Source organism: Lethenteron reissneri, chromosome 60 (genome assembly GCF_015708825.2).
Source record: "Lethenteron reissneri isolate LAM-NWPU_2019-01 chromosome 60, ASM1570882v1, whole genome shotgun sequence".
Taxonomy (NCBI): domain Eukaryota; kingdom Metazoa; phylum Chordata; class Hyperoartia; order Petromyzontiformes; family Petromyzontidae; genus Lethenteron; species Lethenteron reissneri.
In genome coordinates, this window is record NC_083838.1 from 1,232,325 (window position 1) to 1,256,459 (window position 24,135).

Sequence of the window (24,135 nt, forward strand, 5' to 3'; positions counted from 1 at the left end):
ACGTCGTGAGAATAATTTTATTATGTTTAATTTTTATTATTTTATTACTTCCCTTCTACGTGACTTTACAGAAAGAACCAAGAAGATGAATCCCTGCAGTCACGAAAGCTTTAAATCAAAATTTAAGCATATCCAATTGTTGCCAACCGTGAGGTTTAATCGAAGGTTTAAAAACAGTAAAACGGCCAAAACGAGAAGCTAATTTCAGACTGAGCGGAGGTCCCGGATGAGGAACCTTGAGAACAAATTAATGGGACCGATCATGGGTCCTTCAACAAGGTGTGGTGGGGGTCACCGATACTCAAAGCTCCCCATACACTTGCCGAACAATGATAAAATGCCGTTCCACTCGGGCCCTCACCTTTTAAATCAAGTACAAAAATTAACAATTAAGTAAATCATCTGCAACAATGCCACGTTCCCTTCAACGGCCGGGCTCTTCTCAACACAATCTGCCGCAAACGGTTATCGTCGAGACATTGACCGTTGACAGGGGCGTTCTGTAAAACCTGATAATCCACACGATCTCAAGAGTTAATAAAGCCGGAGTGGGCTTCTGTTAAGTGGAGAAAAGAATAATTAAATTTATTGCGCGGCCATTCTGTGGGGGGAGACGTTACAATAAAACTACCAAAAAAATCGACTGTAAACATTCAAATGAAGCTAGCGAGCGTGGGTTGTCTTCAGAAATAAACGGGAACTGTGTGGGGGTGGTTACGAGGCCTTTCCGGGGACACTGATCAAATTGTCGCGCGTGCCCGTCTCGGTCAACGTTTAGAGGAAGGTAAAACCTGAACATGGCTGCGATTTTGCAAAGCCTGGGGCGACGCGTCGAATGATCCCCCCCCCCCCACCCCTGCTACCAGGCCGGAGGTTTGCTCGTGGCAAAAAAAAAAGGTTTTAAAGCCACGATCTGCAGTGGCACCGCCACTCCCCAGCGCGACTTGCAGTGCATTGTAGGAGCCGGCACGAGAGCCACACAACCACGTGTGCCGGTGCAATTGTGGGATCCAGCCATGTTAAAGCAATGGAAGTTTGCGCATGCCATGGGATTAGTTTTTTTTAACGCAAAAGTGAACTCTTGGTCCAGAAAGGTGAACCACTGTCGCCTCTCTCTTGCTTTTATTTACAAGGAGCGCATTTTGACCGTCACGCCGCTGCGAACCAATCGCCGATTCGTAGCCAAAGCAAAAAGGACACCAGACTCGTGTTTAGTCGGCGGGAGGGGACGACGCAGCGTTTGGCAGAACGCCGCGGCGTTATGAACCCCGGCGACTCCGAACTTGATTCTCGGCGGTGGCCAACAACCCCCGTACGGACGGACCGACTGGTAAGGCCCACGACCGACGCGACACGTGGGGAGGAGGGTGCGTATTCGTCTGCGAGTGGATTGATAAAAAGGGGGAGGAGAGGGCTGTAAACACAACTCGGCGCGAGCGCGCGCGTTTCAAGCTGCGTCTACCCGTTAAGCAAGTCAGTCAGGACGATGGGCTCGGTACGGACAACCCTTACAAGGGGGCGTGCTTTCGTCGATTAGACGAAATAACATTCCAGCAGCGATGGGCAACCGCTCATGGGCACTGCCAGCCCAGATCCACAGGTCGAAATTCCACATTCCTCGGGCTTGAGGACCAGTCTCTTGATATAAGCACTGCTGTGTATATCCTACAGAGTGGTGCTACTCACTTCATTGATCCAAGGGTGATGATTTGACAAAGATGAGGAATTAAACCCCCCAAATGGGATTTGTGATTCGCAACTTTTTTGCTCACGAGTTAAACTTTTTTTTTCTTTACCACGGCAACCGCGTGGCCAAGAATTTTGCGTCTGTTTCACGAGTTATAATTTGTGGCGTCCATCTGACTCGCTCTCCCAGGAGTGGCAATGATTTGTGTGCTCCACCCTGACTGTTGGGTGGCAGGCTTAAATAGCCATCTTGCTACTAAATTACAAAGAGCAGGTTTGTACAGGGCCACGAGACGTTTTAAAAAAAAACTGAAATATAACAAAAAGTTAAATGTATCTTGTCGGGAATTAAAAAAAATGTGCTCCACAGTTGTCCACTTCTTACTTGTAGCAGATCTGAAAAGTGAAAGAATGGAAACACGATGGTTAAGAAGCGGTGAGCATGGGATGCGACTTAATGGACTCATTTATTTGATGCGTGTGCCTATCGTTTCAGTGCCATTTCTTTGCTTATTCAATTTATTTTCTGACAGTTTTCATTTGCTCGGCAGCCACTATAAATAATAGGATGTGGCACTCGTATATAATCAACATACAGCGTTGTGAGATGCAATTAGCATGAACGACGCTAATAAAATGTAATTTTAATCACATTTGTTGGTAAAACTGTTACGTTGTTTATATAGCATTGTTTTAGTAAGTGTTTGAGGAGCTTGGTTTGGCCCGATTTTTTTATTTAGTATATATTTATACTTAATTTTTTTATCTGTATTATATTATGATTGTTATTGGGATCAAACATAGAAATATAATTTTTTGCACTTTCTGTACGCAGCATGGACGGGTTGTGCTTTTTCTGTAGGATTTTATTGTTTACTACGTATGTGATGTTCAGATTTGTGTACAATTAATTTTAGGTGTATCTTGTAATTGTATTGCTTGTTGCGGTTGAACCCAAATCAAGAGCCGAATGGCTCACAGGCTAAATCCTAATAAATTCAACTGAAACTGAAGGTCTACATTCTAACATGGAGAGCAGGTGGGTAAGTGAATACAACAAACTACAACATCGGCCAGTTGCTCTTAAACTAGTCCTGAATACCTCCAAAACCAAGGTGCTATGCTTGTCACCAGGACTAAAGCAGAAGCTAGTATTCCCCAATTACATTCCTTAAATAATAATCAAAGAGCAAGTCAAGATCTATAAGTATCTTGGGGTCATCTTTGATTCAAAACTGAATTTTCAAGATCACATTGATTATTATTGGCAAAAATACAAAGTAAAAAAATTGTGTTTTGGTATCGACACAAGCACTGCTTCCCCCCTATGTTCCGTTTGGAATTGATAAAAGCTACCATACACTGCCTCTACTTGATTACTGTGACATCGTATATGAATCAGCCCCAAGTACTGAACTGAAGAAGCTTGACCCAATGTATCACTCGGCCTTAAGATTTGCATTGAACTGCCCATATAGGACCCACCACTGCGATCTCTACATTGGGTCAAACTTAACATCTCTGAATGATCGACGGCTTGTGCATCAGATCTCATTTATTCACGATGTACTTACAACAAAATCAGCAGACTACCTGCTGGATCTCCTCACTGTTTCAAAGAACAAATGTGACCTAAGGTCCTCACTCATTTACCAGCTTCACATTCCTTATTGGGGTACAAATACTGAAGAAAGGGCCTTTGCTGTTGATGCCCCCAGGGTCTGGGAATGATATTGCCAATAAACTGCAACTTGGAGAGAATAGAACAAGCCAAAAAAGGCTGTGTGTGTCCCGCGCGTGACGTCACTCCATGCACCCCCCCCTCATTAGTATTCGTGTATTCCTGGATTTTTAAATCCTTTATATTAAGTTCACTTGCTTGCTTGCTTGCGCGCTTACGACCGTGATTTGAAAAGTGCCAAATTACGGGTTTTTTCACATTTCCAGCTACAGATATTGTTGGTCTTTGCAACCGAGGTGAAATCGTCTTCATCCCGAGACTCGACCCAGACACAAGCGATGTCACTCTTCCTTTCGTACTGAAACGACGACAAATTACGATAATTCCTGCGTATGTGATGACGATCAACAAGTTATATGGGGGTCAGACTTTTGAAAATTTGGGTATTTATCTCAATTTTCTCCCAGGGCCAGTTGTACGTGTCTCTGTCTAGATCTAAATATCCTCAGCGGACCAAAGTGTTCATCAAGGATAGCCCAACTGCAGGGAAACCTTTTTAAGTGATAATCTCGTATACCGAGCAATCGTCCAAAGTCCTTAATTTATTTAAATAAGTTAAGAAAAATGTCTTTGTGCTAAATTTCCTAATAAAATTATCAATCGCACAATAAAACGTTAATTTACATCTTTAATATTACAGCTTCCGTCTCATATTAGACAAGCTAACAAGCTTGTCTAATATACAAATCATATGCGGGAGATGGCAACAGCTTGCGGAAGCCTTCAATCCAGCAGTGAATTGATGATGTGCAAGTTGTTGGGCTTGTGTCTGTGTGTGTGGTGTGTGTGTGTCTGTGTGTGTGTGTGGTGTGGTGTGTGTGTGTGTGTGTGTCTGTGTGTGTGTCTGTGTGTGTGTCTGTGTGTGTGTGGTGTGTGTCTGTGTGTGTCTGTGGTGTGTGTGGTGTGTGTGGTGTGTGTGTGTGGTGTGTGTGTGTCTGTGTGTGTGTGGTGTGTGTGTGTCTGTGTGTGTGTCTGTGTGTGTGTGGTGTGTGTGTCTGTGTGTGTGTCTGTGTGTGTGTGGTGTGTGTGTGTCTGTGTGTGTGTCTGTGTGTGTGTGTGTCTGTGTGTGTGTGTGTGTGTGGTGTGTGTCTGTGTGTGTGGTGTGTGTGTGGTGTGTGTGTGTGTGTGTGTGTGTGTGTGTGTGTGTGTGTGGTGTGTGTGGTGTGTGTGTGTGGTGTGTGTGTCTGTGTGTGTGTGGTGTGTGTGTGGTGTGTGTGTGTCTGTGTGTGTGTGGTGTGTGTGTGTGGTGTGTGTGTGTCTGTGTGGTGTGTGTGTGGTGTGTGTGTGGTGTGTGGTGTGTGTGTGTCTGTGTGGTGTGTGTGTGTGTCTGTGTGGTGTGTGTGTGTGTGGTGTGTGTGTGTCTGTGTGTGTGTGGTGTGTGTGTGGTGTGTGTGTGTGTGGTGTGTGGTGTGTGTGTGTCTGTGTGTGTGTGGTGTGTGTGTGTGGTGTGTGTGTGGTGTGTGTGTGTGGTGTGTGTGTGTGGTGTGTGTGTGTGTCTGTGTGTGTGTGGTGTGTGTGTGTCTGTGTGTGTGTGGTGTGTGTGTGTGATGTGTGTGTGTCTGTGTTTGTGTGTGTGACCTCACCTGTGGTACATACGAGTCCTTGTCCGGCCTCTTGTAATGAACGTACTGCAAAAATAAATAGACAAGGCACAAGTGCGACCATTAACGTCGCGCCACTGGACAAGCACACACGCGGCCACTCGCGCCTGCTATGATATTAATAACGCCTGCTATGATATTAATAACGCCTGCTACTATTGGACGCAACCGGGAATATGTAACACAAAGTTGTTGAGCAATTTTTGCGATTTAAAGCTTTCGTGACTGCATGGATCCATATTCTTGGTTCTTTCGGTAAAGTCACGTAGAAGGAAAATAATAAAATTATAATACATAAGATAAAATTCTCACGACGTTTCGGCCACAACGCAAGCAGCCGTCCTCAGGCGAAGAACAGGGCTGTCGGAAAGACAGCGTCCTAATGAACACTGCTAAGCTTGGCAGCGTATTTTTTTTGTTGAGCAATATCGTGGACAAAGATATTGCTCAACAAAAGTGCCACAGAGGAAAGGGTTGGTTGGAGCGTGGGAGACTGTGTGGGTCGTAGCGGCAAGCGCGTGCGAAGAAACGCTCGTTCCTACGTACGTGAGTGACCGTGTACTCGTCAGACTTGTCCTTGATCTTGAAAGGGTGATGGATGCCCTCCGTACTCTGCGGGATCGTTTCCTCGTCACCCTCATCGTCCGACGTCACGGGCACGTTTACTGGCTTGTCATCGTCCAGACTGTCCGCGATCATCTGGCAACGCTGCGATGGCAAAAACATCGTGCAGCTTACTACACCAGCTGCAGCATATGCTGCACATGCACTACACTTCCTCTTCCACGCGGTTATTCCATTCATGTCGGGGATTGCGCTGTCTTTGCCAACCTGATCCACGCTGCCCTGTCCTGCGCCATCTCTCTTTCCGCTCCTCGGGCCACCGTGTCCCATCGCACCACATCGCCCCACCACTTTTGATGCCTTCCCCTTGATCTATTTCCTTCCACTTGCATCACTTGCACCTTCTGACCCACAGCCTTTTCCTGTTGTCTCAACATGACCACAGCACAGCCTTTTCTCTCTCATCTTCTCTGCGATTTCTACCACTTCATTTCTCACGCCCCTGTCCTTCCTTGTTCAACCCAACATCCACCGCAACATCCTCATCTCTGCGACTGCCGTAGCTTGGTCCTCCCTCGTTCTTGTGCACCAGCCCTCAGCCCCATACAACAGCACCAGCCTCACCCTTCACCCAAACTGGGACCCTCTTAGAACACACCGCACCAGGCCTCTCTCGCCATTTGAGCCATCCAGCCCTTGTTCTTATTCTCAACTCTCCTTCCAGTGATCCATCGGAACCACACCGTTGCACCCAGGAGCTTATTCCTCTTCATTAACTGGTCACTTCCAATTTACAATCCTCCTTTTGCATTATTTACTTTGCAATTTGCCACCGTGTACTCTGTCTTTGTCCAACTGATCCTCAACCCATTCCCTTCAATATTTTGTAACCATATCTTCAAATCATCTTCCACTATCCCCCTGCTTTCACCGCATAGCACAATATTGTCTGCAAACAGCATCCACCAGGGAGCTTCCTCTGAATATCTGCGTGCCCAACATGCACTACACAGTCCTCCCTAACTCATTCTTCGACGTGGGGAGCTGTCGACGGTGGGAGTGGGCCTGTCGTTTTCTCGCAGCGAGCCGGAACAGCTCCTCTCCTCTGTCAGCCTGGGTCTCTGGGGAGGTCCGGACCGTGTACCCAATGCAGCCATTGAAGCTGCATAAGCCACAGTCATGAACCTCGGCCATTTCCCCTCGCCATCATGAGGCAGGATTGATGCCAACCCCCAGCTCCAAGCATTGCTGAAAATCTCACTTGCAACTTTCATCAGCCAACCAAGACCAGGCTATTGTGATGCATCACGCATGCGACACATCACGCACGCAACACACCACTCTCTCCACGACACCCACAGACAGCTCGCACGTCGTGCAGGCAAGCACGCACGCTCACCTGCGTCAACTCTTGTATCGTGTTCATCATGTGGTCCTTGTTCACTCCGGCCACCACTGCTCGAAGCTTCTCAAAGTCCGGCTGGTTGTTGTTGCCGCCGCCACCGCCACCGCCGCCGCCGCCACCACCACCCATACTGCTCATACTGCTCATACTGCTCATAGTGCCCATACCGCACATGCCGCCCATGCTGGCCATGCCGGCCATGTTGGCAATGTTGGCCATACTGGCCATGTTGCCCATCCCGCCCATGCCGCCCATGCCGCCGTGACCGAACATGGCCGCGAACGGGAAGGGGTTGCCCATTCCTGTTCCTCCTCCGCCTCCACCCATGTGGCCGGTGGGCAGCGCCTGCTGGTTGGCGAGCTGGATGGCGAGCGCCGCCAGGGGGATCGGCGTGGGAGGGGAATTGGGCGACGGCTGGTACGGCTGCTGAGGTGGCGGCGGAGGCGGCGGCGGCTGGTTCATGATGAGCGGCAAGAGCGCCGCGGCCGGTCCGATGGAGTTCATGATGCCCACGCTCACCTTGTAGCGTGAAAGGGGGAGGGGGGGGGATAGGACGGGCAGATTCACGAGATTTATTTGAGTTAATTTCCCCCCACGGCACGCGATTAAGAATTCATTCGGATCTCTCGAAGGGCGACCCCCGTCTTGTTTGAGAACGGCCCACGGAAGCGAAAGTCACAGAGCTACCTCCGAGACCCCGTCAAGTGTCCTCTGGTCTAGACAGCGATAGGAGAGGGAGGGGGGGGCTGCATTTCCCCCCTGCTCGCTCTTTCAAACGAGAGTACCGTTTGTCTCATGAAAGTCAAGCCGATATTTTAAAGTCTTAAAAGAGGTGGGGGAATTCGGCCAAACTAAGTGCACAACTGCGGGCCAGGCCATGCTTCCCTCGCCACTGCCCCCGCACATAAACGTAACACGGCACCAGGGCCAGCGCGCCTCCAAGCGTCACTCCTCTTTCCCACCGTTCCTGGCCCCGACGACTTTCCCACCCGCAACTCTCACCGCTGCGGCACCACTGGGGCAATAGCGGCGACGTGGCTTTGCTCATCCTCACCTTAGGGTTCACCACCGTCGAATTGGCCCGAGCAATCTCCAACAGCTGAGCTTTGTCTGCAGACACCCACACACAAATACACGACCACTTTAACTTTATGGTATTATTACACTTGTTTACCCAGGAAACCACCACAAAATCACAACTCTTTTACAGGACGGTCCGGCCAAGTTTGCGAAGTAACGAGCCAAAGTTGCCACGCGCGATCCCAAATTAGTAATTTGCTGGTAATTTTTCGGCATTGTGACGTTTGTACCAACACCAGTTACAATTTCGATTTAAAGCTTTCGTGACTGCAGGGATTCATCTTCTTGGTTCTTTCGGTAAAGTCACGTAGAAGGGAAATAATGAAATAATAAAAATAAAATATACTAAAATAATTCTACGTGACTTTACCGAAAGAACCAAGAAGACCATTTACAATGTATGCTTATGCTTCAGCTGCGAGGAGGAATCCAGCATATCTGGAGGGAAACCAATACAGAAAGCTGCCCGAGTAGAACATTTTACCCAGGCCCTTTCTTGGCGCGAGATGGGAGTTACCAGCTGCGTGCGTCACCACCCGTCCGCCCGCCCGCCCGCCCGCCCGCCCAGGAATGCAATACCTTGTAAAGTATTCCCTCGTTATTTGCAAGGGATATGTTCCGGAGATGCTTGTGAATAGCAAATGTTGCGGGATAAATGGTATTGGCCTTCGAAAACCTCAAAAAAGATTTTGAATGCATTACGTTAAATATATAAACTATCAAATGCATGACAATTATAAAAATAAATGTCAAAATATGAATATCTCATCACATTATATGTCATCACCATCTCGCATCACATTCTCTCTCATCACTTTCGTTCTCTCTCTCCCGATGCAGCAGTCATGCAGAGTTCCAGATGCGATTCGCGGACCGCTAAATTCGCGGACAGCGAGTTCGTGAATAACGTGGGGATACTGTACAACAGTCAAGAGTCATAAAGGCAGCGATTTCCTGCTCTCATGAGCATCGATGCATTGGGCTCTCATGTCCTGTTCACAGCCCTGCGCAGAGCCAATGGTGGAAGTTCCACAACCCAAGACAACAATTCGGTTCTTTGTAGTATGACTAAAGCATGATGCGTATGCGTGCGTGGAACCTGTAACTCTTTCCAACAAGCATTGGTTTTAGATTGGCTCGGCTGGCTAACGTACTGTGCGAAAGAAGTTGGACATACATACGTCCAATAAATCGGTGGTGACGAAGCATTGTAAGTCACACGAGATGTTGTCCCGCGTAATAATGTCATCTTCCTGGCCGACAAGCGCCGTTTCAAGGAAGCAAGACGCAGATTTACAACTGCCGCACGAACCCGCGTCGTTTGGACGATGAAACAAAATGGCACAACACCAGGGATGACCACCCCCCACCCCAACTCACCCTCCTCGGAGAGGCGCAGCGGCGACAGGCTGGGCTCCCTCCTCCTCATCGGCGACCTCCGCCGTCGCATCCTGAAGGGGCTCACCCGAAACCCGCGCCGCGCCGGGCCTCGCGACCTCGACCGCGACTTGCGGCGCCCCTCCTGCGCCTTCTCCTCTCCCGCCGCCTTCTTCTCGGCGTCGCCGCCGGCGCCGGCACCGGCACCGCCGGCGTCGGTGGCGGCGGCCGCCTCCGTTGCCTTGCCGTCGCCCGCCTCTTTGTCGGACTTGTCACGCGAGCGCCGCCTTTTGCCCCCGGCGGCGTCGTCGTGCGACGCTCGCTTTGCCCCGCGGGAGCGCGAGCGCGCGGCGCGTCGCGTCCCTTCGCGGGGGGAGCGGGAGCGGCCCAGGCGCCGGCGTGCGATCGCCCCCCTCGAGCGCGAGCGAGACCTCCGGCGGAGACCCCGGGACCGCGATCGCGACCTCCGCTTGGCGTCGCGCGACCGGGACGCAGACCTCCGCTTGGCGTCCCGCGATCGGGACACAGACCTCCGCTTGGCGTCCCGTGACCGGGACACAGACCTCCGCTTGGCGTCGCGCGACCGCGACGCCGACCGCTTCTTCACCTCCCTCGATCGGGATCGAGATTTCCTCTTGGTTTCCCGGGATCTGGATCGGGATTTCTTCTTCACGTCACGAGAACGGGACACCGATACCCTCTTGGCTTCCCGGGATCGGGAGCGGGATTTGCGCTTGGTCTCCCGGGATCGGGATGCCGACCTCCTCTTGGCATCTCGCGTTCGAGACGCCGACCTCCTCTTGGCCTCCCGGGAGCGCGACCTCCGCCTCGCGTCCCGCGGCCGAGCGGCTGCCGCATCCTTGCGATCCCGCGAGCGCGAGCGGCTCCTGCGCTTCTTTTCAGCCGACTCCCTCCTCTTGCGGTCGCGGGAACGAGAGCGGCCCTTCGTGGCGTCGCTCCGATCGCCGGCACGGGCGGAGTCCGCCGGCGTCCTGTGCCTCGAGTCCGAGCGCGAACGCTTCCTCTGCACGGCCGCGCCGCGCGGGCTCGGCGACTCCTGACGCCGCTTGGGCGAGCGGCTGCCAGAGCCGGAGTCCCTCTTGCGTTTCTCAGCTTCCTTGCTCGTATCGGCGGCCTCTCCCGGAAGACGATCGTCCGTCGACGCCGTGGTGAGGTCAGACAATTTTGACTCCTCGGTATCGGAAGAATCTTTTGGTTCTTTGCAGACAGATACGGCTTCTGTGGTTTTAATCGGCGAAGTATCTTTAGGTGCTTCATCTTTCGAAAAGGAATCTTCTTCTTTTACGGTGGCATCATTTGACGCGACTCCCGCTGCCTTGTGTGGGTCCAAGGTGTCATCTTTTTCTCCAGCAAGTGGCTTCTTCACATCGTCGTTTCCGACGGAAATCTGAAGCTTCACATCCTCCGCTTTTCCCGCATTTCCTCCGCCATCATTTGTCGAGCCGTCACCGGGTTCCACCTTTATCGCCACATCATTCGCCACATCATTCGCCACAGCCTCCCCTCCACTCGGCCGTTCCACACCAGCTTCCTCCGCTTCCGCCTTTACCACCTTCCCCCCCACTTCAACCACTCCCTCATCAGCGCGTTCAATCTTCAATCCCTCCACTTTGAGGCACTCCTTGCCGGGCGAGTGAGAACGAGAGCGAGCCTCGGCGCCCCTTGCAGCGACGTCGCTCTCCTCCGTGGATGCCTTCTTGCCACCGTCCGGCGAGGCGGAGCGGGACCTCCCGCCGCGGCCCGGCGACGCAGACCCGCTTCTCGCCTTCTGCTTGCGATCGCGCGACGCCGATCTCGACTTGAGCACTCGCTTGGCGCGATCGCGCGACGCCGATCTCGACTTGTGTTTACGACCGCGATCGCGCGATGCCGACCTCGATTTCACCGCTCTCTTTGTGCGGTCGCGCGACGCCGATCTCGACCTGTGCCTACGGTTGCGATCGCGAGATGGCGACCTGGACTTAACCCTCTTGTTGCGATCGCGAGATACAGACCTGGATTTAACCCTCTTGCTGCGATCGCGAGATACAGATCTCGACCTGTGTTTACGATTGAAGTCGCGAGACGGCGTCTTGGATTTCGCCCTCCTGTTGCGATCGCGCGACGCAGACCTCGATTTCACTCTCCTGTTGCGATCCCGAGATAATGATCTTGACTTCTGCCTTCGGATGCGATCTCTCGACACCGACCTCGATTTCGCTCTCCTGTTGCGATCTCGCGACAAAGTCCTCGACTTCTGCCTCCGCGTTCGATCCCGCGACACCGACCTGGACTTCCCTCTCCGGCCTCGATCGCGCGACGTCTGCCTCCGGCCACGGTCGCGAGAAGGCGGCAGCAGCGGCGTCGCCGCCCTCGCCCCCCTCGCCCGCCTCCCGGTGGACGGCGTGCGAGACCTCGCCCGCAGGCCCCGATTCCTCGGGGGCGGCGGCGACGGGGAGCGCGAACGGTTCCGCTCGCGCCGGTTCCGCTCGCGAGACGCGGAGCGGCCCCCCCGTCCCCTGCGGAGCCGGTCGCGAGACGCGGAGCGAGACTTGGCGCGGACGTCGCGAGGCCGCTGGGCCGACCGCGAGCGGCTGCGCGGCTTGCGGTTCCTCGAGGCCGACCGCGAGTCCCTCCTCTGCCGGTCCCGCCCCGAGCCCTTCGCCTGCCGCTCCCTCGAGCGGGAGCGCGTGCGGCGGCGCGGGGCCACGGGGCTGGAGCCTCTCCGCCGGCGCTCCCGCGACGGAGAAGGAGACTTCTGTCGCGAGCGGGAGCGCGAGGGGGTCGGCCGCCTCCTGGCGGGGACCTCGGGGGTCGCGCTCCGCTCCCTCGACTTGCGCTCGTCGGAGCCGGATCGCGAGCCGGCCTGCGGACGCCCCCTCGCGCCGCCCTCCTTGGCCGTCGACGGCCGCCCACCTGGCTGCCCTGTGGAATTGATATGCCGCGCAATCACCGAAAGCATCGACACGGCCGGATTTTCACTGTCGTCTGTTATTTCAAAGTCCGAGTCCAGCTCTGAAGATGAACCTGCGTTCTTGACGTTCTTTCCCTTCTTGGTGTCTGCGTCCGACTCATCGTTCTCCGAGCCGCTCTTACTTTTTTCCTCCACGACTCGTTTCGGGCTCCCTCTACTTGCCTCGCCCAACTTTCCCGTAGACTCGGCGCCACCGCCGTCTCCGTTCTTCCTCCCGCCGTTCTCCACACGTCGCACCTCCGACGGATCCACCTCGCGCTCCTTCTCCGGGACTCCCTTGCCGCTCGGGTCCGACGAAGCCGCAGCGCCTGCACCGCCCAGAGACGCTCCTCCCATCTCCTCCTTGCTCCCCGCCACCTTGCCTTTCGCCGCCTCCACCTCCGACGACGCACGGCCGGCGCTCTCCGTCACCTCCTGTCCGGCTCTCACCTCCTCACCTCCGCTGTCGGCGACGGCGCTCGACCGCACCCGGGCCTCCTTTGCTCCTCCTTCCGCGCCGTCCCGGGTCCCGCCGCCGCCGCCTTTCGCGTCGGCCGCCACCGCCTGCAAGCACCCACCGTCACCACCGCCGGCCAGTGAATCTTTCGTCGTAGGCTCCGGTATCTCCGTGGCCTCCCCGCTCGCCTTCCTGCGCCGGCTGCGTCCGCTGCCGCGGTCCTCCTTGTCCGAGTCGGCCTTGCTCTTGGACTTCTTGGAGCGGCTGCTGCCCTTGCGCCGGTGCTTCTTCTTGCGGCTCTTCTTCTTCTTGCGGCTGCGCGGCTCCTCCTCGGTCTCCTCCTCCGCCGAGGAGGAGGAGGAGTCGGCGCCGCTCTCCGCTTTGCGCTTCTCCGCGGAGCCTTTGCCTGCGGAGTCGGGGCCGGGGGGGGGGGGGGGAGGCGAGGAGGGGGGGGGCGGGGCAGGGCCGGGGGACAAGGGTGGCTGTCAGTGAGTGCGACGCAGCGCGCGCTCCAAACCGCTAGTGCTTTAGCCCTAGCTTGTGCCGGATTTAATCGTGGCGCCGCCCAATTCTGCCCATCTCGCTACAGAAAGTGCCGTTTGCCCGATCTGTCAACTATGGCATCTATAAAACGGCCTCTGCGTGTGCGTCAGACGCCGAACCCACCCCCCCCCCCCCCCGTGCTGGCCTTAGCGTTGCGGCGTTTCGCTCGGTGACATAACATTTGTACGGCCCTTTGCCAATCCACTGCTGAACGAAAACCTTCACATTCGATGGAATAAACTATTGCGAAATGGCCTTAGTCAGAGGTCGTCCTGCATCTCTTAAGGGTCAATGTCACCCTGCTCAAACCAGCAATGAGGTTGGATCTTAGCTCCAAGCGAGTGGCAGAAAAATTAATGGCAGGCACCAGTCTCTCCTTAGGATACCATTCAAAAGCGGCGCTACTAACGTTATTGTTCTCGGATGAATTTCAGCCATGATGACGACGACGAGCTGAGTAAGAAAAAAAAACCCAAACGAAACTTTAAGCGACGACCTTCCGGTGACGATTCGAGTGCTCTGACCACAGCACCACTCGACCAATAGCAAACCTCCCCCAGTGGACCGGCTTGATGTCATTCACAGAGTACCCGTTACTTTACTCACTGCAGCCCTTTCACAGCAACCCAAGCGGCGCTAGGTTCTCTAAAACAACCCTCCTTACGGGTGCGGATTATAATAAAATGGATGAACAGTAACAAAACTATAAACTATTTTTTATTTTACCTGGTAAGGCCCACGGAACTATTTTGCTCTTTTTCAGACGTGACCAGGCCACAAATGACAGCTCAACGACGTGGCTTATCATGTGGAAATTTATAGCAGCCAAATTTTAATGTGGGGGGGAAACCGGAGCACCCATAGAAAAATGCACATGACCACGAGGAGACATGCAAACTCCAAGTATACAACAGGCTTCAGGGTTGGGATCGAAACCAGGACATCCTGCATATCAGGCGAGGTAGTTAACGTATCCTAGCCACCGTGGCGCCCAAAATCAACTCACAAAAAAAAAGCGACTGGGCTCCATGCAGGGTCGGGAGGAAAGCTTCGAGGCTAAATGACGTCAGGAGTTCTGAATGTCACTTGCTGTGGTCGTGTTCACGTAACGGCAGACGTAACCTCAGACGCCGATGCCTCCCCAACTCTCCGGTCACCACCACTGATGTCTCCATGGATTTTGGGACTTGCGGTTTCTGCTCGAGGATTCCATCGGCACAAACCTCAGTGAAGTCGTCGGCAAAGACCAGTGCATGGTACAGGGGCCGTTAATAATTGGGACCCAGGGCTCATGAAATGCGAAAGCGACAATAGGCGCTGGTGGACAGAAAGCGTCTATAGGAAGCAGCACAACACCCATCGCATGCAAAAACAAGTTGCAGATGAGGGGAGGTTAGGCACTGGGAGAAACTGGACTGGCCGACGAGCTTGTCTCATTGCACACGCCCCTGCCTTAACCGCGGTCGTGGTCAGAACCCTCAACTTACAATCGGAAGGTCGCAAAGTCAAATCGTGGTAAGAGGTCAACCAAAGCTAATCATTAATTCCTCCGCAATTGATGAAAAGCAAAGCACTTTGTAAAGATGACATAAGCAGGCATTCTATGGAGAGGCTGGTCCCCATCATAGTGATGTGGAATGTTTATCACTGGCGCGTGCCATCAGTGGAGATAAGCGCCGCTCCGTGCACGTTTGAGCAGAGAGACTTTAGCTTTTTCTTTACTTTTTGAGAGCAGCAGCAGCATTACCTCTTCCCGGAAATGGGCACACCCAAATAATCACAACAATTGCATTGGCTATTCTCACCCTCTTATCCGAGGCCCATTAATCAAAACAAACGCACCACGGCAATCGAACAACGTAGCGATCACTCATCTTTAACTTCCCATCTCATTAGGATCGTCAATATGACAAACGTAAAATGTAGCTTTGGTCCCACACCGTTCACCACACCAAACCCCAACTCTACTACCCCTAGCCCACAGCACCCCCACCCACCCCCCACCACCCCCAACAGGCAATTCCTACCACACAACCTTGCCCCAACACCCTTCCCCCCCAAACACACCCCCCCAACAGCCGGCTCAGAGCGGCCTCCGGATGCCAGTGGCTGTCATCGCAGCCCCTCACAGGCCTCCGTCACAGCGCTGGGGATGAAGCCTGGTTTGCCTGCGCGCCTTGACCCACGCACGGACGCACGCACGCACGTACTCCAATATGGTGAGGGTGGTGGGGGAGGGGGATGTGTGATGTGTGTGTGTGAGTGCGCGTACTGACGGAACTTGCAGTGTCATCATCATCATTAGGAAGCCATCTTAAGTCATCGCATACCGGTTAAGAACACCCCCCGAACAGCATCAGTAACTTTACATTGCAATATCTAAAGATAACATTTTTAATTAAAGAATTAAGAGGGTTTGGGAAAATTGGAAGAAAAAAATGTTACAAGTAATTTGCATATATTGCTTGTAAACAAATGTGCCTGCGTCACTTAAGAAATATATATTTTTTAAGTATTAAAAATTTACAACTTTAAATGCCGTGCAACCTAAACTCGTTCAATTAATTTAGATTATCAAGTCATCCCGGGATATAATAAGAATTATAGTAAGTAAATTTTCACCCAATAATCATGTCTGAAATGTTATTAACGATTGCACAAGCGACAACCATTTGCATCATCGTTTAGCCAATGGCGGTCAAAAGAAAGTAGAACGTTACGAGTTATAATTGCTTCGGCAGAGGGGCGAACGAAACAAGTGGCCACTACCACCGCCATTCAACTCGATGCACAAAAACGAAGCGAAGCAACGGGTAAAACCACACAGACAAACGACGACCACACAAGCAAAAGGAGGAAGGCGGCACACGTGCACACACTCGCACAAACACGCTCGCACGCGCACACACACTCGCACGCACAGAACCCCCCCTCCGCCGTTCGCCCAGCCCGCCCGCCCGCTCGCGATTCGCGGGGAGGAATCACAATAAGCGTCATTACCAGGACCCGACTCAGACAGAACCAACTGACGGAGCCTGGCCGGACTGCGCAACGCTTTTTTCCGGACATCAATTCCCCGCCGGGCTATTTTTCTGCAGAACTGCACAACGGTGAGCTCGCTGGCGGAATGTACCACTTGAACTCTGTAGGGGTGGGGGGGAGGGTGAGGGCGTTGGTCAAAACGTCGCACTGTGCACCGATCGCCATTTTTCTAATTTGTTTTCTCGATGCTTTTCTCTTGTGTGTCAGCTTTACAGCAAAACCGTCGTCGTAATATAACTCCTGTCGCAACCGCCCCGTTTCAAATACTGGAAGAGGGCAATTCCCATGAAGTGCCGTGAAATGACTGCCAATGTTCCGTCAACGGACAATTAACCACAGCCAAGATTCGCTCGTTTCAAAAGCTGGCGACATTGTTCAGTTGAACAGGTATGCGTTGTAAGTGTGTTTGGCAGCCATCGTAGATGAAATAAAATCATTTTATCTCAAGTTTTGGTCGACAATGAGCCAAAAGTGAGGCCAACGCATTTGTGTCCACGCAATTAAGCGGAACAGCGGAACAAACCTGGGGGTTCTGTTTTACACCCAACCAGAACTTTGTTATGATCAATCGTCTTTGAGCGGAACAAATTGTATTTCCTTTTATTCTCAGTAAAAAAACAGACCCTTTTCTCTCAGCTTCACTGAGGTGGGTGGGGGCGAATACAAAATTGTACGGAACAGAACGAGTCATAACGCCGGGCAGGAGGGCAACAGGAGTTTTACTTTGGACGCGGCAAGCACTAGCGACCTCTGCGTTAGTAAACCGACAATGCCTGCCCCATTGCCCATGCCCAAGGTGAGATTCCACGCTCACCTGCGGCTACCGACACCTCTGTTGCCGGCACAGCAGTTGTGGCAGCTGCAACTTTGCCGCTGCTACCACCACCACCTCCGCCGCCACTCTCCCCTGCAGCCTCCGTGTCGCCGTTAACATCCTCGCCTTCCCTGGAGCTGTCGGGGGGAACAAATATTGGGGGAACATGCACACACGCGCGCACACACACACAACGGGAGTTATGGTCAGTTTGAACAGAACAAGGAACGGTCGCGATTAAACTTTGTTGGCCGTGGCTACAGACTCGGCCCATCACCATCATTCCTCCAAGGTGGATAAAATATGTTATCACTTCATAGGTAGCGTTACCTTCATTTTTTAACCTGTTTATTGTGTACATTTTTAGTTTTTACTTATATTTTAACCAGATTGCACGATAGGCGTCATATTCATGAGATGAATTAATTTGTATCTTCAACCCTAACAATTCATTAAAAAGGACCCATATCACAGGACTACCTCAGATGTCTACGAGTAACCTCTGATCCATATTAGAAGTCAGCGCTCTCTGCCACTATATTTGTAATTTGTAGCACATCAGTAAAACCAAAATGTAGAATTCTCAGAGCCGTCATTAAACCTACCTAAATGTAAGACGTTAAGTGGTTGCGGGGCGCATTGTTTTTTTTTGTTCATCCACGCTGGTACAGTAAAAGTGTATTTAGTTTTTTTAAGTGTCAAACCAAACACTTACTCCATAAACAAGTCATACTAAAACTATAGACGACCTTCAGAATAACACCCACAAGTATTATTGAGAAATATTTTGACAGGAAGTTGCCTAAATTGTGGAACTGCCAACTGTGACAGTGGGTGACAAAGAAGTGCTGCCCCTTATCGAGTGAAACAGGAGTCACTCAAATGGATCTCGGAGGTAACTCTGTGATATCCAATTCTGCGGGCCGTTCTCCAACACACAGGAGTCATTCACGGCTCTGCGAGAGTTCCGAATGGGTTTTCCATCTCAGGCCATTGCGCAGATAAAACCACCAGGATAACATTGGAGGATAAGGATTTTTTAAAATGTGTATGTGGTAGCATGCAACTTGCAGAAGCTAGACCAGCAGCAGTCACTGTGTATATGAAATCCATTTACCAATATTATTCACAATAACGGTTTTTGGGTAAGATCGCGAAAATATAAATGTGTCGTTAACCCACCGCCACCCGACACAGCCAATCGGTAAGGTTTGTCACGTGAACAAAGTGCCAATTAGTTACTACTCAAACACACCGGTGTGTTGGAGAGTAAACCAGCAACGTTTACAATTTGAGTACTCCGACACAACAAGCGATACAAACATTAAAAGCGTTATCGTTACGTTACATTTTCTAAATTAAACCTAACAAAATATAATTTTAAGTAGAGATGCATTCATTTACCCCGGCCCTTAATTCTATAAATTGATGAGGGGGTAAACAATGGTCAATCAGCAAAAAAAAGCGATGTCAATTTCTAGAATCTACAGCAGTGTAGAATCGCACCTCCCATTAGCACGGTTGGTGACATACGGTGGAAATGCACTTCAACATACATACATTGTGACTATGCAGTGGAGTTAATGCGTAGAATCTGCAGTGGAGTTCATATGTAGAATCTGCAGTGTCGAATATGGAGTAAATGTGTACACTGCGGTGAATCTGCAGACCAAACATTGGGACGAATCTATAGAACCTAAAGTAAAAAAAATGTCTCGCGGCCGTAACAAGCTAGTCTTGCAAATAACCAATTCATACATAATACTTTTTTTTGGGTTAGATGGTGATATGTGTCGTTAAAACCCGCCACAGCCAACTAGTAAGGGTTGTCACGTAAACAGCACGTGGCCAATTCGTCACTAGTACAGCACTAACTTGTATGTTGTAAAGCCAAGCCACAACATTTACAATCTGAGCACGACGTTTCGACAGTAATTACAACCAGCTTCATCAGGCGACAGCCAGATTTGTGCTGTACTCATGACGAATTGTCCATGTTCTGTTTTCGTGAGAACTCTTACTAGTTGGCTGTGTCGGGTGGTGGCGGGTTTTAACGATACATTTATATATTTACGCGCTCCAACCCAAAACACCTCTATTATGGATGATATTGGTCGTGTTAAACTAACCAATTCATTGATCACATCCCTCTTGTAAAAAGCCATCTCTACGCACGTGACTGCACTAACAAGTCATCAGTCGCGAGTATTTTAGAATTCGCTAGAAACAAAACCTTTTGGACCTTTCACAAGGCGCAAAAAAAGCACGAGGTAAGCAATGAAACTACGACAACAAAGTAACGTTAACTACCACGCTTACAAAATCTATCATAAATTAAAATACAGTTAGTACTCGCGATCGCAATCTTAAACAATCGTGCGATATTTACAAGTTTACAGTAAATATTGGCACATCAAAGGACAACTTCACATACATTAATTAACGCGGGCGGGGGGCATCAAAAACTAATCAACTGCCTTTAAAAAATAATAATTCAAGAGGTTAATTTAACAAAATTACTCATTTAAAAGCCCACGGGACAGGCCTCAAAAGCCGCCCGTCTTGTACGCACTTAACATTGCAATGGCGGGTTGTCGATCACGAGAAACGACTAAATAAACACATTACACAGCGAACTATACACTTGTGGCTCTCAGCAACGAAGCTAATGACCTCGTCAACATTTGTATCTTTAATTATCCGTGTTCATTTATCCAAACGGATACGGTTTATAATAGAACACATAGGCCTGCAAGCCTACGGTGTCGCCTAGGCCGCCCCAACGGGCTCAAGAGACGCGCGCCTCGGCGACAAACTAGTCAAGACGGGCGTTTCCTCGAGGCCTACCTACGCACCCACCACGCCAGACTCTTCCAAAAAAAAACAATTCCGTCGATTCGGCAATTCGAGTCAAGACATCGCCTTCCCAGGTTTCTCTCGACGCCGCCAAGACGAGCGGAGACCGCCACGGCGAAAGAATTCCTCCTCAAAGTTACCTGTGCGCACTGGCGCCGTGGGTCGGCTGAATGGCGGCGTCCGCCATCTTCGCCTCCGAGGAGCCGCGAGGGTTGAGAAGAAGCGGCGACTCGCGCCCCGCCTCCTCACGACGACTTCGACTTCTTAAACTTGAACACCGCGGTCTCTGTACAACGGTGCGAGCGTGTGTGCGTCGTGTGTACAAATCGTCGCGTTTTAGCAATTGTCCTGCATTGTTGTTGAGGGTCCGGCCTGAGGCAGGAGACTTGGGCTCAATTATGCAATGCGCAGACAGAGGCGATTACTGAGGGGGAGGGGGGGAGAAGGGGGAGGGTCGCGCTAGTGGCAGAAGTTGGGATTTTCTTTTTTGTGTGTGTTGTGTGTGCTGTGTTTTGTGTATATGTGGTGTGTGTATCTCTTGTCTGTGTGTGTATCTGTGTGTATCTGTGTGTTGGTACAGTAGGGGGCACAGGTGGTGGATCAGCCAGTCATCTCGGTCATCTCGGTCAGTCGACCCGTGGCACCTGCTGGGTCTGCCCCGTGACCTCCTGGTGCACCTAGCCTGGCACAGTAGGGGGCACAGGTGGTGCATCAGCCAGTCATCTCGGTCATCTCGGTGAGTCGACCCGTGGCACCTGGGTCTGCCCCGTGACCTCCTGCCAGCTGGGCGTTCGACACTTCACGTGGTAGCCTCAAGGTGCACATGGCCTGGCACAAGCGTCGTGGTGACGTCACCGCCACTTAGTGGCGAATGGCGGTTGTTGTTGTTGTTATATCTGTGTGTGTATTGTCTGTGTAACTGTGTGTGGAGCGGTAGCGTACCTGGTGCGGTGTGTAGTAAACATCGACACAGGAGAGACAAAGGCGGCCGGGCGTGGTGCTGGCCACCCACCCACCCCTCGTGGCCGGCCTTCATAGAGCGGCACTTGCCCCGACAGTCTGTTACAGGCTACACGGGGGACCTTTGTTCGATTGCTGCCATTGAATTGCTGAGTTGGAGTGAGCGTATGGTCGTGGACCACGACCTGAGTCCTGTTGTTGTTCAACGCCTTCAGATTATTTAGTGAATGCTGCACGCTGCTGCTGCTGCTTTGGCAGTGGTGCGTAATTACATCACAACATAACCCAAAACACAATGTGTGGCCTTAAAAGAAAACTATATATGCCATTGGCAACGTTTCGGGCAATGGACCTTCTATATATGTTGTGTGTGTGTGTGCTCTGGAACAGGTCCATTGTCTGAAACATCAGCTGTTATATGTTTTAAGGCCACGTGGTGTTTGTTTCTGGTCGATCACAGGAGGTCGTGGGTTCGATCCCGACCCTGACGCCTGCTGCTGTGTATTTAGAGTTTGCGTGTCTCTCTCTCATCATCATCATCATTGTGGCTAGGAGATGTTAACTACCTCGCCTGGTGCACAGGAGGTCGTGGGTTCGATCCCAACCCTGACGCCTGCTGCTGCTGTATATTTGGAGTTTGTGTTTCTCTCTCTCCCCGTGGTCGCGTGGATTTTTCTCCGGGTTATCCCGTCGCCCGCCTCCCCCACATTTAGAATCAACACCCACGCGTTCATAGTGTTTGGCTGCTGCTATGAATGTCCACATGATGATGATAAACAACTCTGTCGAGCTATCATTTGTGGCCAGGTCGCTTCTGAAAAAAAATCTCTGTAGCTCACTGGGGTCTTACCTGGTAAAAATGATTTATAAATAGCCTAGTTTATATTCTTGGTTCACGTAGATAGGTTATTTGAACCTATCTCAGTGACTTTACCGAAAGACCCAAGAATATGAATCCCTGCAGTCACGAAAGCTTTAAGTAAAATTGTATTTTAGTTTATACTGGTAGGAACCTCCTGGTTACACCAGCCCACAGGGGATTATTGTGTCCGTCCATCCGTCGTGAATCCAAAAATGGGAGGGGTGGGGCTGGGTGGAGAGGGGCTGGTCACCCCGTGGTGCCCTTATAAAACTCAACGTTTAACCTACTCACGCCGGCTTGTGCCCGCCCTCACAGTCGGGCATATTTGCGGAATACACCACGCCTGGCCGTGACCCTGCAGGCCATTGACCGAGCAACCCGACGTTCCTACCAGCTCCCTCCGCAGGAATGTGTTACTCAACCACGGTGTCCCGTGCAGGTCGGTGAAGTGCAGGAAGGGGCCTAAGACCAGCTGATGTTCATAGCCAAGGCCGGGAATCGAACTCGGGTCGCTTGCCCAGCTCACATGCCAACGCTGGGCCCGTTCCATATTTTCTTGGTGGGTTCGGAGAGCATTTCCGCAACTCCCCTTGATATGTACTGCCCGGGGACAGGTGCGTGCTTGCGCCTGGCGGGCATCCATCAATCACATCCAAAGCGATATCCAGTCTCGATTAAAACAAACCCTGCTTAGCTTCCGAGATCGGCGGAATTGGCCGACGATTCGTGTAATTATCGGAAGCCGAGCTGCGAGAACGATTTGGCAAAGGTGCAGTCCTGCAACGTCTCGACCACGTCGCCGCTGCATGTGGGACGGGGCCTCCACTCGGGGCCGCTTTAATGTGTTGCCCTTCCCCCGCATCTCTGACGAGGCACGGTTGGCTACGTACGGTGCGAAAAAAGTTCAGCATTCATACATAGTGGTACTTGGCCTCCTCTTCCACGCTCTTTCCAGACGTGTGTGGATGAACAAGCTGGGCGTACTCACACTTGACCACGCCAAACACACACCACGCGCGGCCGTTGTCTGTTGACTGGTGGCAGACAATCGTCACCTATAGCTGGGTGCCGCAGAGATGGGAGCATTTGAGAGATGGTTGCATTTGAGGGAGGGGGCATTTGAGAGATTGGGGGACATTTTGAGAGATTGGGGACATTTTGAGAGATGGTTGCATTTGAGAGATTTTGGGCATTTGAGAGGTGGGGGCATTTGAGAGATAGGAACATTTGAGAGATTTTGGGCATTTGAGAGATAGGGGCATTTGAGAGATTTGGGCATTTAGAGATGGGAACATTTGAGAGATGGGGGCATTTGAGAGATTTGGGCATTTTAGAGATGGGGGCATTTGAGAGATAGGGGGCATTTGAGAGATTTGGATATTTGAGAGATTTGGGCATTTGAGAGATAGGGGCATTTGAGAGATGGTGGCATTTGAGAGATGGTGGCATTCGAGAGATGGGGGCATTCGAGAGATGGGGGCATTTGAGAGATAGGAACATTTGAGAGATGGCGACATTTGAGAGGATAGGGGCATTTAGAGATGGGGGCATTTGAGAGATAGGAACATTTGAGAGATGGGGGCATTTGACAGATGGGGGTATTTGAGAGATGGGGGCATTCGAGAATATCGCCCCACCGTTGCAGCTTCCGCAGCGCCGTGAATTAGAATCAAACCAGCGACCTGTGGATTGGGTGTCAGAATCATAATTTTTTAGACTGGAGGAGGAATCCGATGAGCTATGAAGCTCTTTTTTAACAGATGTCCCAGTGAGTGTGACAACCGTAACTCACCTCCGATCAGAACGGTTGGCTACGTCCTGTGTGAAAGAAGTTCAACATACATACCGCACATAGACTAACACTTCCCAGACTCAACACTGCACCTCTGATGAGCACGGTTGGCTACGTACGGTGTGAAAGAAGTTCAAGATATATACAAACATTTTTAATCTGCGTATGTATGTACAACTTCTTTCATTCTAATCAGATGCTTTAGACTGGAGTAATCCGATGAGCCGGGCAGTCTGGGCAATTGGAATCCGAGTTCATGTGGTAGCAGGAACTGCACTTATTTACTTCATCGAATGATGTATTTACATTCAGTGACTCGCTTACCTCTTCCTCGATTTTCCACTTGTACTGTGGTTGTTTTTTTGTATTGTTGTTGTAACTTGGGGTGATCCGTGCCCCCTC

General features: G+C 51.4%; 1 protein-coding gene across 3 annotated transcripts; it reads right to left on the bottom strand.

The window, feature by feature from the left end:
* LOC133357877 (serine/arginine repetitive matrix protein 2-like) lies at nt 1-20,371 on the bottom strand. 3 transcript variants are annotated; one of them, XM_061576028.1, is made up of 10 exons: nt 17,264-17,400; nt 16,408-16,550; nt 12,858-13,270; nt 12,591-12,736; nt 9,458-12,379; nt 8,052-8,107; nt 6,992-7,516; nt 5,575-5,736; nt 5,011-5,055; nt 1-2,082 (listed from the first exon to the last, which is right to left on the bottom strand). In XM_061576028.1, the coding sequence occupies exons 2-10, from the start codon at nt 16,474-16,476 to the stop codon at nt 2,068-2,070; spliced, it is 4,353 nt and encodes a 1,450-aa protein (XP_061432012.1). In that variant the 5' UTR covers nt 16,477-16,550; nt 17,264-17,400; the 3' UTR covers nt 1-2,067. The 3 variants fall into 3 exon arrangements, with proteins under 3 accessions (XP_061432012.1, XP_061432011.1, XP_061432009.1); XM_061576027.1 differs by lacking the exon at nt 16,408-16,550 and adding an exon at nt 20,260-20,371 and having other exon boundaries at nt 9,458-12,736; nt 12,866-13,270; XM_061576025.1 differs by lacking the exon at nt 16,408-16,550 and adding an exon at nt 20,260-20,371 and having other exon boundaries at nt 2-2,082; nt 9,458-13,270.
* Between the last annotated feature and the right edge of the window lie 3,764 nt (nt 20,372-24,135).